The sequence below is a fragment of the Phytophthora parasitica genome (genome assembly GCF_000247585.1).
Source record: "Phytophthora parasitica INRA-310 unplaced genomic scaffold supercont2.36, whole genome shotgun sequence".
Classification (NCBI taxonomy): Eukaryota; Oomycota; class Peronosporomycetes; order Peronosporales; family Peronosporaceae; genus Phytophthora; species Phytophthora nicotianae.
The window spans coordinates 553371-565900 of NW_008649022.1; the positions used below are offsets into that span (position 1 = coordinate 553371).

Here is a 12530-nt window from a genome sequence, read left to right on the forward strand (position 1 = left end):
GCCAGTACCGCGCTGTCCTCGCTCAGTTGAGTTGAGTTCACTGGATCCATTGTTAAGTCCCCTGAAAGACTTATGGAAGGGATTGCCGCCCGTATTGCGATTATTTTGAACGGCTATCCTGCTATTCGCCATGCTGATTAATCAGCCTCTCGCAGTTTCCGAGCGCACTGGGCGTCATATACTGAATGCTACCTGGCATTATTAAACTCTCCTTTGAATAAATATAATCGGTATCCCCAATCGACCTAGTTGCTGTGATATAAATGGCCCTCGTTGTGAAAAGTGTCGTGAAGAAAGTTTGCAGCGCTAGTAGGATGTGATCATTGTCTCTAAGGGAGCCATCGCAGCGGTCTGGTAGATACTATATACTAGGGAGACAAACGGCAGGAGTACTGAAGAACTGAAGAAGTGACTTGTTCACTTCATATGTGGACCACATTAATGGAGACAATGGAGATTTGAAGCATACTAGGCGAGATAAATAAAATACCTACGTGGAGGCGGAAAGGTTCAGTTGGTTGTAAATTAACGGCGACAGGACTAACCACTACGCTATCATTTACTATAGTTGGGGCACCATTTTTTATGATGGTCACTAAGCCACTGAACACATCGTTATCCTTCAGAGCACAGCGAATGGCGTTACAGCAACCTTAAAAACAACTTTGCAACACGAAAAACAGCAACCTTACACTTTGAAAGCAACCCCAAAGCCACTTTAGTGGGAGTTACTAGAGCCACTAGACAAAAATGCTAGCCCCCACTAGACAATACCAAAAACATGGCACATCGTGTTGGTAGCAGTAGATATAAATAGATTACGCCTTCTCATACTTGAACTGTCAGTCAAGCATATCACTCCAATTCACTGAAGATCCTTGGATGCTGCCACAATGAAAGCTCACGAACTACCTGCTGTAATATATTTCATCGCTGACTTTTGCAAGAAGACGTTACGTGCACGTGACTATTTATCGTACCATCCACCAGGCTATGGGGATACAGGCAGAGGTGGCAGCATGGTTCAAGCTCGCATACTGGCATATATATATATATATCCAACACGTCGCGAGTAGTTCGCAGAAGCAATTCGCGATCTCCCAGAAAAATAATTAAACAGCAAGAGACACATAAAACATTTGGAAGACTTGAGTAACCACAACATGAGCAATGGGGATTTATCTTCTGGTTCGGGCCCCAACTCTGGTATGGATAGTGCCCAAGAAACGCCCTGTTCTCAATCTGTTCGTTCAGCTGTAGCCGCAGTGAATGGCCAGTCTGTTGATCAGATGACATCCGTACAGCAAGTACTCAAACTCAGCAATTTGTGAGTTTAGAAATACCCGAGCCGCCATTAGACAATGCAGGACTTCTAATATCAAAAATGAGGCCGGTCACCTCAGGCCAATCGACATCGTTGCCGTTCGATTCGAAGATGAAGAAGGTGCAGTCCACAACACCACATCTTCAAAAAGCCAATTTAAAAAGAATCAAGTTGTAGATTCAGTACAGATCGACAATAATTGTAAACCTTTAGACTACTTCCTAAGCTTCTACAGCAAATGAATTTGATATTTTTCATCAACAACTGTATCGGCAACGACCATAAAAGGCACAGTATGTAAGCAGGGCTTGATTAGACATATAGAAGATGCGTTTTGTGCGTTGCTGGACCGATCGTCCCGTTCATTTTGATATATATGCAACCTCACGCGTTGAGAGTTACCACGCAGCCCTTAAAGGTTGACTATTATCCGGAGGTGACTTACAAAAAATGTATCACGCAATGAAATTGTGGTGGTAAAATTCCATTAAAGATCATCGAGATGCTGTATCGGATGAAAGTGTCAGGGTTCCTAAAACTTTACGTGGACCTCTGTTCGCTGACGTCACTAAAACCATACATTGCTACCCTTTACTCAGATGCTTGAAGATTCTTACTTGGTCCGTCACGAACGTATGCAGTAAAGTGTCCACCCATTCGACCAGGCCGAAAGGAAGCGGAGAACTCGACCTGCAAGGTATGCTCGCTGCTAAAAGGCTCTGATGACGCGAAAGGCGCCGATTCGAATAGTTACTGCAGTGATTGTAAGCTAAAGTCGGTGACGACCAGGCCGAATTCTTAACGGGTTTTCTGTGTGATAAAGCTCGCCGTACGCACAACAGCAAACTCATTACTTGCTTAGAATTGTGGCACAAAGTGTGGCGAAATGGGACCCAGCTTCCACACTCGGCTCGTAAGCGAAAGATGCAAGCCTGCAAGCCCGCGCGAGCGTCCACAAGCGGGGATGGTGTTCGGGAGGATGACGGAGGATCAAGTGAGGTCGAGGGGTCAACTGAGGGAGTGATAGAGTGTCGGGATCACCTGGCAAAGCGAACGCGCGTCGCAGACCCAATGGACTATTCAATAGCATGCTCCACAAAGTCATCCTTTCGGATAGCATATGCATCTATTGCAACGTCTTCGTGCTCGGATGACAAGGCTTTATCTCATAGCTCGACTGTTTTTGACTTTCAAATACATGTTAGCAGCTAATACTGTATGTTTTGCATCGATAAGCCCTCATTATCAGGGAGATGCATGTTAACAAATGGCAGGATAGGTTCATCGAGCGCCTATCCAGGTTACATGATACTAAAATATACAAAGTTTTGTATTAAAACCCTGTACTCGGATATACAAGTTTGTTTGGCTGGTGAGGGCGCAGATAGACTCTCGCGCTCAAGGGGTTAAGCAACATAACAATGAAAAGTCCGCAAATAGCTGATTTTAATAAATAAAATCGTCAAACTTCTAATTTAGGAGGCCTGCTATATACAATCGTGTTGCTGCAGTCGCGCTATACTGATGTCACAGATTTCGGGCTTTTGACAAACCTGACCAAACCTAAGGAAATAGACGGGATCTGGGCAGGCCCTATCAAGCTCTTCATTCTAGTACCTTAGTGCTGTCCTGCGGTTGGTCGCCCAGTTGTCCGTTCTTGGGCCTCAATTACACGGAACTTAATACTGTATAACCGCCCGTAGCTGTAGCCGGAGCTCTCACGCTATTATATTCACGCAGATCCTCTTCCTCTCAACATCTCAACCTCTCAACCTGCTCTACCTACGGGTAAGTGCCTTTCTTCCCAAGACAACAATCACTGGGAGCTGGTTACTCTCGTCGCAACACACTTCCCCGCTCGCCGTCCACTCATTACACGTCTGCAACTTGCCGGCACCCACACGCTTCGCCTTTCCAATACAGTCGTTTTATCACATCTTGTGGCCGACCATCCTACACAATGTTCACCGTGCCACACCCACCTTCACAACATGCCGACCTTCGCTCTTCTATCTCTGCCCTTGATTCCGCCAAGCCGCGCTCCACACTGCCGGCGCTCCCCGGCGCAAATCCCGACTGCTTGCGTGCTCCAACATTGGATTGACAATGAGCGGTTGGCGTGCGACGAAGAGGGAGGAACCTGCATGGAGGGTCCCATGCGAAGATCCACTTTATCACAAATGTATTGTGATGTCTCGTGCCCTAACCTAGTTACAATCTTTTTATTGTTTTTATAGTCACTACGCTATGACCTTGCACTGTGCAGTCTGGAGTGTTTATTCAGTTCATTGTATTGTTTCAACACCACTCCACCAGAAGGAAATACATTTACTTGTTTTTGTTTTACGTGTTAGTATCGTTGTTTCAAGCCGCCTACCGTTCATGCAAAACTACTCCCAAATAGCATTGTTGACAGCAGCTCACATACACAGGTTTCCGCAAAGTGACTTTGCGATATGGTTAAGTCTTTCTCCCTCTCTCAATTATTTTGCTATTGATTAAGCGTCCCCGTTTACAGTGCGTTTGAGTTCGTTTACCATTTTGCGATGAAATAAAGCACCCCATCATAATTATCTAATAGAACTTGTTGCATCCACTCACGGTTCGCTATCACCGCCAAACTTGTATTCAAACATTTTTAGAATGTTATTATAGTCACGAAAATATTCATGCATTTAAGCTTGTTGCGAAATAAGTCGGGGGGCGGGGGGTCGAGTCCATACGAATAATGTTCAGCCTTTCGGTTAACTAGCGTGGTTAATATCCTAGTCGTTGCTGTGACTAAAGCTAAAAACGCTATAGAGAATATGATCAAGTTTCTTCTCCATTATGGTATTAGTAGCGGTTATTGCATCTGTTATTGTATCTGGAACTATATGTCATTTTGGCTCGAATAAACTTGTGTCTATTAGCAACCATGTTCTTATTGTAGGCCTGCTAGTAGTGCAGGTTTACCCGCCAAGCATATAACATCGAAATTGTCTCGTTTAGATAGCGTCGAAGGTCCTAACTAGGATGCTTCGCTTTAGGCTGGGAGGGCTGTGAAAATGCCGTAAAAGTAATTTGTTTAATTATGTTAATGCGGGCGAATGGTGATTCGCGTACATTGTTCTGTTATCAACGAGGTGAGTCATTATAAACCCAAGCTACTCTTAACGCTTTTTGTATTTTCAGGCTCATACAGTACAAAATCAAACTTGGACGGTCAACTACGGCACCACGTAGGCTGAATTAGGTTTCTTACCGTGTTAAAGTGAAAACGTGAAGGCTACTTCTTCGGCGGGTAAACCCGCCGAAGAATGCACACCGCTACTAGATTAGACAATGCTTTTATTCTCGTAAGAAAAGAACTTAGCGTTTGTTTATACATAAAGAATCCACGGTTTTGAGAAATGGCGCGGCAGTTGCAGAATAGGGTTGTATTGATAGCTCTCTTTGAATTGGTTTCCGCACTGGATCATCCAAACGGGTTGGATTGAACGTTAAATTCACGACAATAACAACGAAATTGCAGGTGGACTTTGGAGCAAGTTGATAGTTTTTAACGCATCATGAACCGTGATTCACGAGTCTGCCTAGACGCACATGATATTTGTTTTGAAAAGGTTTGTAAGAACGCACTAGCAACTTTGGCGACCAACGTGCCACTAAGTTATGTATATGCTGTGTGTCGTGATGTAAATATACCCCACGAAATTGAGATCTCCGAAATTCATACACATTCACAAAGTTGGAAGAACGATACTTCGAGGGCATCTAAAGTTGTGGCCTGGGGACGAAGTTGAGGTTGATTTCGGTAGTCTATCTCGGCCTCTTGTAAACGCAAATGTCTCTATGTTTCCCTGTTGGGAAAGTTAGTAGAGCCGCTGCAGCTCGCGCAATGCATCTAGACTCTTCTCCGTAGCCTGGATCTCGGTCTGCAGCTGCGTAAGGCGCTGTGCGTCCTGAGCTTGCACTGCTTCGGGCACTTTAATAGCATAATGTGGTCCCTGTTGGCGCCGGATTAGGGCTTCAGCGGCGGACGCACTCTTTGAAGCGCGCTTCTCTAGTCTGGAGATCTCGTTCGCTACGCGTTGTGTCGTCTCAGCATCGTCCGGTACCACCAGCATTACTGTGATGCCAGCATTCAAGCAATACGTTAGAGCTTGTCCCTATATAAGAAACATTTTAACTCGAGCGAACCTCGACAGTAGTTCGAAACCGAGTGCGTGAGCACATGGGCCGACGGTAACGTCGATGATCCATCGCCAGCAATAACGACATCCACATTCACGCGGCATTGGGTCTCAAGATCACGTTGCGCATCCTTCAGCTCGGAGTGCACTGTCGCGTTCGAACACACGATGCGAACAGTAGGACGATCGCTGTTGTTAAGTCGACATCAAAGTCTTAGTACATCCATAGTGAGTTCGAATAGTGCTGTAAATTTGTGTACCTGTCACTCGTGGGAGTTGCATTCGGTGCCAGAACCTTGACGGTGTGGCGTAGCGAGCGGATTCCATGAATCACGTCGATAACAAGCTACAAAAGCATCCGAGATGACATTAGAAATTACAGAATACGCATGAATAAATCAAAATAAAACGTACTGCCATCCTCTGCTCAGCATCTGCATCAACCCAGGAGCTCATGTGTGATTGTTCCGGGTATTCTGCACACAAGATCGACGTCTCGATATCCTCCTCTTTGGATGCATTAAGTGGATCGACCTCCCGAATACGCTGCCATAATTCTTCCGTAACAAACGGTGTGAACGGGTGCAGCAGACGCATAGAGTAGTCCAGGCAACGGTGTAGCGTAGCCTGAGCACTTCGCTTCCGTGCTTGCCGTTTTTCCTCACAATCAAGACCTTCTTCGAGGCGGTTGCCGTACAGCACCGGCTTGCTGAATTCAATGTAGACGTCACACAACTCTTGCACAAAGAATCGTTGGATTGCAGCGACGCTCGTCGCTAACTGGTTCGCTGCGATGCCATCATTCACCTCGGACACAACGGCAGCCTGACAGCAACACAAGTCCAGAGTTAGAACAGAGTTTGTCCAGTACAACAGTACTACAAAATGTCCACTTACCAGTCGACTCATAATCCAGCGGTCGGCAAGAGTCATGTCGCCACGTAAGAGAGAAAGATCCACCGATTCTGGGCTGCCGTTATCCGTCTCTAGTAGTGGTAGGGCGTAGCGCACTGCATTCCACACCTTGTTGCAGAAATGACGATACGATACGACACGCTGCACGTCCATGTTGATTTGACGGCCTTGTTGAAGGTACGAGGCCAAAGTGAAGCGTAGAGCATCGGCACCACACGTTGGGATGCCCTTCGGAAATTCCTTCTTTAACTCCTTCTCTGCCTTCTTAAGCTCACGTGGGCCGACATTCCCACCCTAAACACGTTAGAAATGTCAGTTCAAGCGCAGGAAATTTAGAAACACTCGTTTATGGCATGTACCTGCAAGTCCGAGAGTAGCTGGTCAAGACTGATGCCGTTGATCACATGTAGCGGATCGATGACGTTACCCAGACTCTTTGACATCTTGCGACCGGCCTTATCACGAACCATAGGATGAAGAAGCACCTTCTCGAACGGTACACGACCGGAAAACTACACAAAGTACGGTCAGTATATTCAACCACATGCATGACCTAGCTCAATTGGTACTAACCTCTTCACACAGCATAGCCATCCGTGCAACCCAGAAGAAGAGGATATCCGAGCCCGTTTCCATGACATCTAGTGGGTAACTCGAGCTCAGATCTTGCGCTACAGCCTTATCCTTGCTCGCGTTCGGCCATCCCTATTAAACAGACATAGTATCCATTATCCACGTTAAATCAGTACAACGTATCAGCTCAATATGACAGCTTACAAAAGCCGATAGTGGAAGTAAACCGGAGCTAAACCACGTGTCAAGCACGTCCACGTCTTGTTCCAGATCATTGTCTTGCAGCTTGCATCCCAGCTCAGCCTCAGCCTTCTGTCGAGCCTCCATTAGAGATGTAGCAACATACCACTTATCAGTGGCATCGGTAGCTCCAGTTGTACCAGGTTTCAGACGATACGCTGGGATGCGATGACCCCACCAGAGCTGTCGACTAACACACCAATCCTGGATGTTATCCAGGAAGAAAAACCACGTGATTTCGGCTCTATTGTCATCACTCCGTTGCGGACGTTGTCAGCAGCGCGCTTTGCCATTTCGCTACAGTCCACATACCACTGAGGCATGAGAAGCGGCTCGATGACATCTCCTGACCGCGAGCAGATCGACAGCGCAGTAGGATGATCAAGCTTCAACAAAGTAAAAGAGAATCAGTAGACCATCCTCGATATTGATACTAACTCAGTGCAGTATCCTACCTTCTCCACGTAAAGATTCATCTCCTGCAATGCCTCAACAACAAGTTGGCGAGCATCAAACCTGTCTAATCCGATAAAGTGCTGATCGATGTTACCGCACAATTTTCCGTACTTGTCGATCACTTCAACTTCCGGTAAATCGTGACGTTGGCCGCACTCAAAGTCCTTCGGATCATGCGCCGGCGTAACTTTCACAACACCTACCAGCAAGAAATGAAATACCATCAGCTTTTAAAATTATTTTCCAATGTATAAGATGAGTTTCTTTACCAGTTCCCAGCTCCATGTTTACCAGTGTTTCATCCGTAACAATCGGAAGTTTCTCCTTGGAAAACGGGTGAACCACACATTTCCCGTGATGCTGTTGATACCTCGAGTCTTCCGGATGCACTGCCACTGCTACGTCACCAAAAATGGTCTCAGGTCGAGTCGTATCGACCTCTAAGAACTCATCTGAGTCGGCAATCTGATACTTGAAGCGATGCATGACGCCAAACTCCACCGGTTTGTCTCTTCCCGGTAACATTTTCTTGGTGGCTTTCTCCAATTGTTCCGAGTCCACTTCAATGTCTGAAATGGCAGTCTGTAACGTCGGACACCAGTTGACCATCCGCCGTTTACGATACACCAAGCCTTTCTCATAGAGCGTTACGAAGGCGTTAATTACGGCTTCTGAGCGTTGTTTATCCAGCGTAAAATACGGCTGGTCTTTCTTCACAATTGCACCGAGATGATCGATCTGGTTCATGATTCTGCCTCCGTATTGCTCGTTCCATTGCCACACTTGGTCTACGAAGGCTTCACGGCCTAAATCGTAGCGGGAGAGGCCTTGTTCCTTGTGTAGCTTCCGTTCTACGACACTTTGAGTCGCTATACCTGCATGGTCCAGCCCAGGCAGCCAGCGGACGTCGAATCCTCGCATGCGGTGCCAACGAGCGATGGCGTCTTGGATAGTGATGGTTAGTGCGTGGCCGATGTGGAGCGCGCCTGTGACGTTGGGCGGCGGCAGGATCATGCTGAACACCTTATTAAGGGACTCTGTATCCACGCTCTTCAACTGTGTGTTTGGAGATAATGCTTGCTGCCAGTATTGCTGCCATCCTTGCTCGACAACTGTCGGGTCGTAGGTAGGAGCCAAAGGAGCGTGTTTGACACGCTCACGTAGCTCGTTAGATAAAGGAACAGGCGACGAAGACGCTGATAGAACTGCCGAAGAGTGTAGGTTCGAATGCACGCCAAAAGTGTCGGAGAACCGCCCTCTGGAGCGCAGGACTCGCTGCACAGCGAAGCTCTTGACGCACCTACGCTGCGCCAGCATTTTGAGGCTATGACGCAGTGTGTTGTGCACACCATATCCACAGATGGATACACCTCTAATTTAGTGTTTACCACGTAATTATGGTTTCGTACATTAAATTGTTTTCAACCAATCGAAGAACAGTACGAGATGTCGGTGCTGGTGGAGACGACGTTGGGAGCGCTGGTGCTGGACCTGTTCGTGGAGGACTGTCCGCTGGCTTGTACCAACTTCCTCAAGCTGTGTAAGACCAAGTACTATCACGGGTGTCTATTCTTCAATGTGCAAGAGAACTTTATGGTGCAGGCGGGGGACCCTACGGCCACGGGGACTGGAGGGGACTCAATTTATGGCAAATTGTATGGCGCACAAGCCAGATTCTTCGAGGACGAGCTACCAAAAACAAAAGGAAGATCCCATGAAGACTGCAGTGGGTTGGTAGGTATGGCATCGAGTTCAGCCAATCAGAACGCGTCCCAGTTCTACATTACCACAAGGGCCGAAGATATGGCATATCTGGACGACCAGCATACTATTTTTGGCGAAGTGGCGGAAGGCATGGATGTATTGGACAATATCAATGCGTTATTTGTGGATAAGGACTACAGGCCGTTCCAGGATGTCAGGATCAAGCACACATACGTGTTAGACGACCCGTTTCCGGACCCGAAAGGGCTGGACGAGTTGATCCCTCCCTCATCTCCAACTCGAGAGAGACCTGAAGAGGAACAAGTGGAACCGAGGCTTGCAGCTGACGAGAAGTTGGACGAGAATGAAGGTAGAACAGAGCAGGAGATCGAGAAGGCTGTAAGAGAGAAGGAAGCCAAGTCTCGTGCTGTAGTACTTGAGATGATTGGCGACTTGCCAGATGCAGACGTCAAACCACCAGAGGAAGTTCTATTTGTGTGTAAGCTGAACCCTGTGACGGAAAGTGCAGATCTGGATATGGCATTCTGCAGATTTGGTCCGTGCAAGTCGGAGGTGATTCGTGATCACAAGACAGGGGACTCTTTGTGCTTTGCGTTTGTCGAGTTTACGGACCGTAGACATTGTGAAGAAGCGTACTTTAAGATGAACAATGTGCTGCTCGATGATCGACGGATTAAGGTGGATTTTAGTCAATCGGTATCCAAGTTGTGGAATAAAGTCAAGCGACGCCCGTGGGAGAAGACTAGTAAGCGTGACGGCGACGCGTATGCAAGTGGAGGACGTGGTAGTAGGAATGGTGGAGGACGTCGTGAATTGGGTGGTGACTTGAGATTGAAGTCACGTGGTGGGGATGACTTTAAGCTGGTGGAGGAAGAAGAAGCTGCTTCGTCACGTCGATCGAAGCCAAAATCTGATCGTAACGAGCGTCAACGAAGCCGTAGTCGAGAGCGAGGGCGGTCACGAAGTGAAAGGGACTCTTCTCGATCTAAGCGAAGGAGCCATAGCCGAGAACGTGGCAAGGACCGACATAGTGAAAGACACGAGCGACGACGCCGAAGCCGCAGTCGGAGCCGTGGCCGTGGCCGGGATCAAGACAGGCGCAGTCGGAGTCGTAGTCCCAGCAGCAGTCGCAGGAGTGAGCGGAGTCGTGATCGCGATCGTCGTTCAAGGTAATGTGCGTTCTGACAGAAGCTAGCGCATCACTGTGACGCGCTTGCCGTCACACTTTGCTATTCGTCAAGCTAAAGCAAGTCGCGATGCTGTTTCGAATCAAAACTTTTGATATACCACGCATGATCAATAATTTGGTGTCAAAAGCTCCATTTTTTCCTTTCCAGTTCCTGCTACACATTCGACAAAAACCGACATTGCCGAGTGTACTACGTACAGCGCGCCACCATGCTATCCAGGTATATGCGAGACACCCGACTCGACCAACTCAACTATCGATGTCTTTGTGAAGCGTATTCCTGCAGCTAATGAACCCAATTCGGCTCCGAATGTGTAGCTTGTGCAGGGTGGTCCCGGGTACATTCACTCATACCGTAAATCCATCTCTGATTTATAGATAAACAAGTTTGTACTCACTCTGGCTTCTATGATGACACAGTGGATCTGCCCATGTTGAAGCTATTCTCACAGCTGAAAGGTGAGGTGAACGTAAACACCATGGACCATCGCGGAGCGGGGGAAAGTACCTCATTAACATGTAAGGTAACTCAGGACATACCTATCGATTCATCAGCAATGGGAGAGATCGATCCGTCACAAGTTCCTGTGCGCGCCCAAGAGATGGAGCAAAAGTTTGGTGATCTCGCTGCGTTTTCGACTACCAGCGCTGCCAAGGATTTAGCGACCTTCATCTCGAAGTATGGTAACGATTTCAGTACGACGATTTATGGCGCGCGTTATGGCACGTTGTGGGTGGAGCGGGTTATGCATTTGGGTCCTCCGGACGTGACGGGCTACGTCTTGGACAGTGTGCTCACGACCTCTGGAGCCTCCGCTGATACATTCATGAACATTTCCTCTTGAACGCCGCGTACAGTGAAGTAGGCGATGCGTTTCTGAATCTTTGTGATGAAGACGAGAGTTGCAATTTGCGATTCAAAAAGAAAGGTCTCAAGGCAATAATAGTACAGCATTTGATGACTAAGCTCGACAAGAATCCCACCTCAACCTGTGCCAAGGTGCTAGAGACAGCGGGAACAGACCAGGAGGACTACGGCCCACCGTCGTTTGCCCTTCGAAATTTACTGGGCTCGCTGCTTGCAGACTCAGACTACAGAACGATGATCCCATCAATCGTGTACCGATTGGCTCGCTGCGCAAAGAAGGATGTCGATGTACTCTCGCACATGCTCGAATACGTCAAAAATGGCATCGTCTTGGGTCTCAAGCTCTTTGGAGCAACGACTTATTTACTCGATAACCTCATCATCTTTTCCGAGATGTGGGAAACTCCCACGCCCAGCGTTGCTCAGATGACGGCGCGATTTGAAGCGACGACGATGAGTGGCTTATTATCGAGCACACAGGTGCAGGCATACTGTGCATACTCCAAAGAGAAATCGTCTGTGTGCAACAAATTTAAGGCGGGAGATTACGACGCTAACGGCATCATCTACGAGCATGACGAGTATTGGAATAAGGCCTCCAAAATCCAGGACCAAGCCAGTGTTTTGCTCATGAGCAGTGAACTGGATCCTATGGCACCTAGCAAGTACGCGACGTATTTTCTGGACGCACTTGATGGTGACAAAAAGGAGCTCATCACTTTCAAGTACACCACGCAAGGCAATCTCGTCGACAGTGATACCATGGAAAGCACATGCGGGATTAGTATTTTTGGCCTCCTTTATACAGGCCGAAGGCGATTTAGACAAGCTGAACAAAACGTGTGTTGAAGATCAAATATCCTCAGCGCTGAACTGGACAATTCCGATCGACCAACAGTACACTTACTTGAGCACTGATGATGCATACGACGGTGTGTTCGACTCGAGTTTGAGTGTTGATAAGGTGCCTGTAACTGAGGAAGATGCTTCTTCAATGGAAGAAGCGAAGGATGCATCGGGTGTGCGAGACTGAAGAAGTTTGCGGAATTGACTGGTGATGCGCGT

General features: G+C 47.6%; 5 protein-coding genes across 5 annotated transcripts; 3 read left to right on the forward strand and 2 right to left on the reverse strand.

The window, feature by feature from the left end:
* Positions 1-1170: 1170 nt before the first annotated feature.
* PPTG_23373 (hypothetical protein) lies at positions 1171-2946 on the forward strand (the record flags this gene model as incomplete). The annotated part of the gene is made up of 5 exons (XM_008910143.1): positions 1171-1244; positions 1404-1444; positions 1966-2021; positions 2187-2318; positions 2836-2946. The coding sequence occupies 5 exons, from the start codon at positions 1171-1173 to the stop codon at positions 2944-2946; spliced, it is 414 nt and encodes a 137-aa protein (XP_008908391.1).
* Positions 2947-5178: 2232 nt separating this feature from the next.
* Positions 5179-7314, reverse strand: PPTG_23374 (hypothetical protein; the record flags this gene model as incomplete). Its single annotated transcript, XM_008910144.1, has 8 exons — positions 5179-5435; positions 5507-5688; positions 5760-5845; positions 5914-6324; positions 6397-6708; positions 6774-6926; positions 6988-7119; positions 7192-7314. 8 exons carry the CDS (start codon positions 7312-7314, stop codon positions 5179-5181), a joined length of 1656 nt encoding a protein of 551 aa, XP_008908392.1.
* A 59-nt stretch (positions 7315-7373) lies between these two features.
* On the reverse strand, positions 7374-9000 carry PPTG_23375 (valyl-tRNA synthetase; the record flags this gene model as incomplete). Its single annotated transcript, XM_008910145.1, has 3 exons — positions 7374-7613; positions 7683-7882; positions 7953-9000. The coding sequence occupies 3 exons, from the start codon at positions 8998-9000 to the stop codon at positions 7374-7376; spliced, it is 1488 nt and encodes a 495-aa protein (XP_008908393.1).
* A 129-nt stretch (positions 9001-9129) lies between these two features.
* Positions 9130-10980, forward strand: PPTG_13755 (hypothetical protein; the record flags this gene model as incomplete). Its single annotated transcript, XM_008910146.1, has 2 exons — positions 9130-10577; positions 10726-10980. The coding sequence occupies 2 exons, from the start codon at positions 9130-9132 to the stop codon at positions 10913-10915; spliced, it is 1638 nt and encodes a 545-aa protein (XP_008908394.1). The 3' UTR covers positions 10916-10980.
* A 233-nt stretch (positions 10981-11213) lies between these two features.
* Positions 11214-12530, forward strand: PPTG_13756 (hypothetical protein). Its single transcript, XM_008910147.1, has one exon. It carries the CDS (start codon positions 11556-11558, stop codon positions 12312-12314), a length of 759 nt encoding a protein of 252 aa, XP_008908395.1. The 5' UTR covers positions 11214-11555; the 3' UTR covers positions 12315-12530.

Excerpts from the sequence above, each read along its gene's own strand:
- PPTG_13756 (XM_008910147.1), top strand. The coding sequence starts at position 11,556 with ATGACTAAGCTCGACAAGAATCCCACCTCAACCTGTGCCAAGGTGCTA.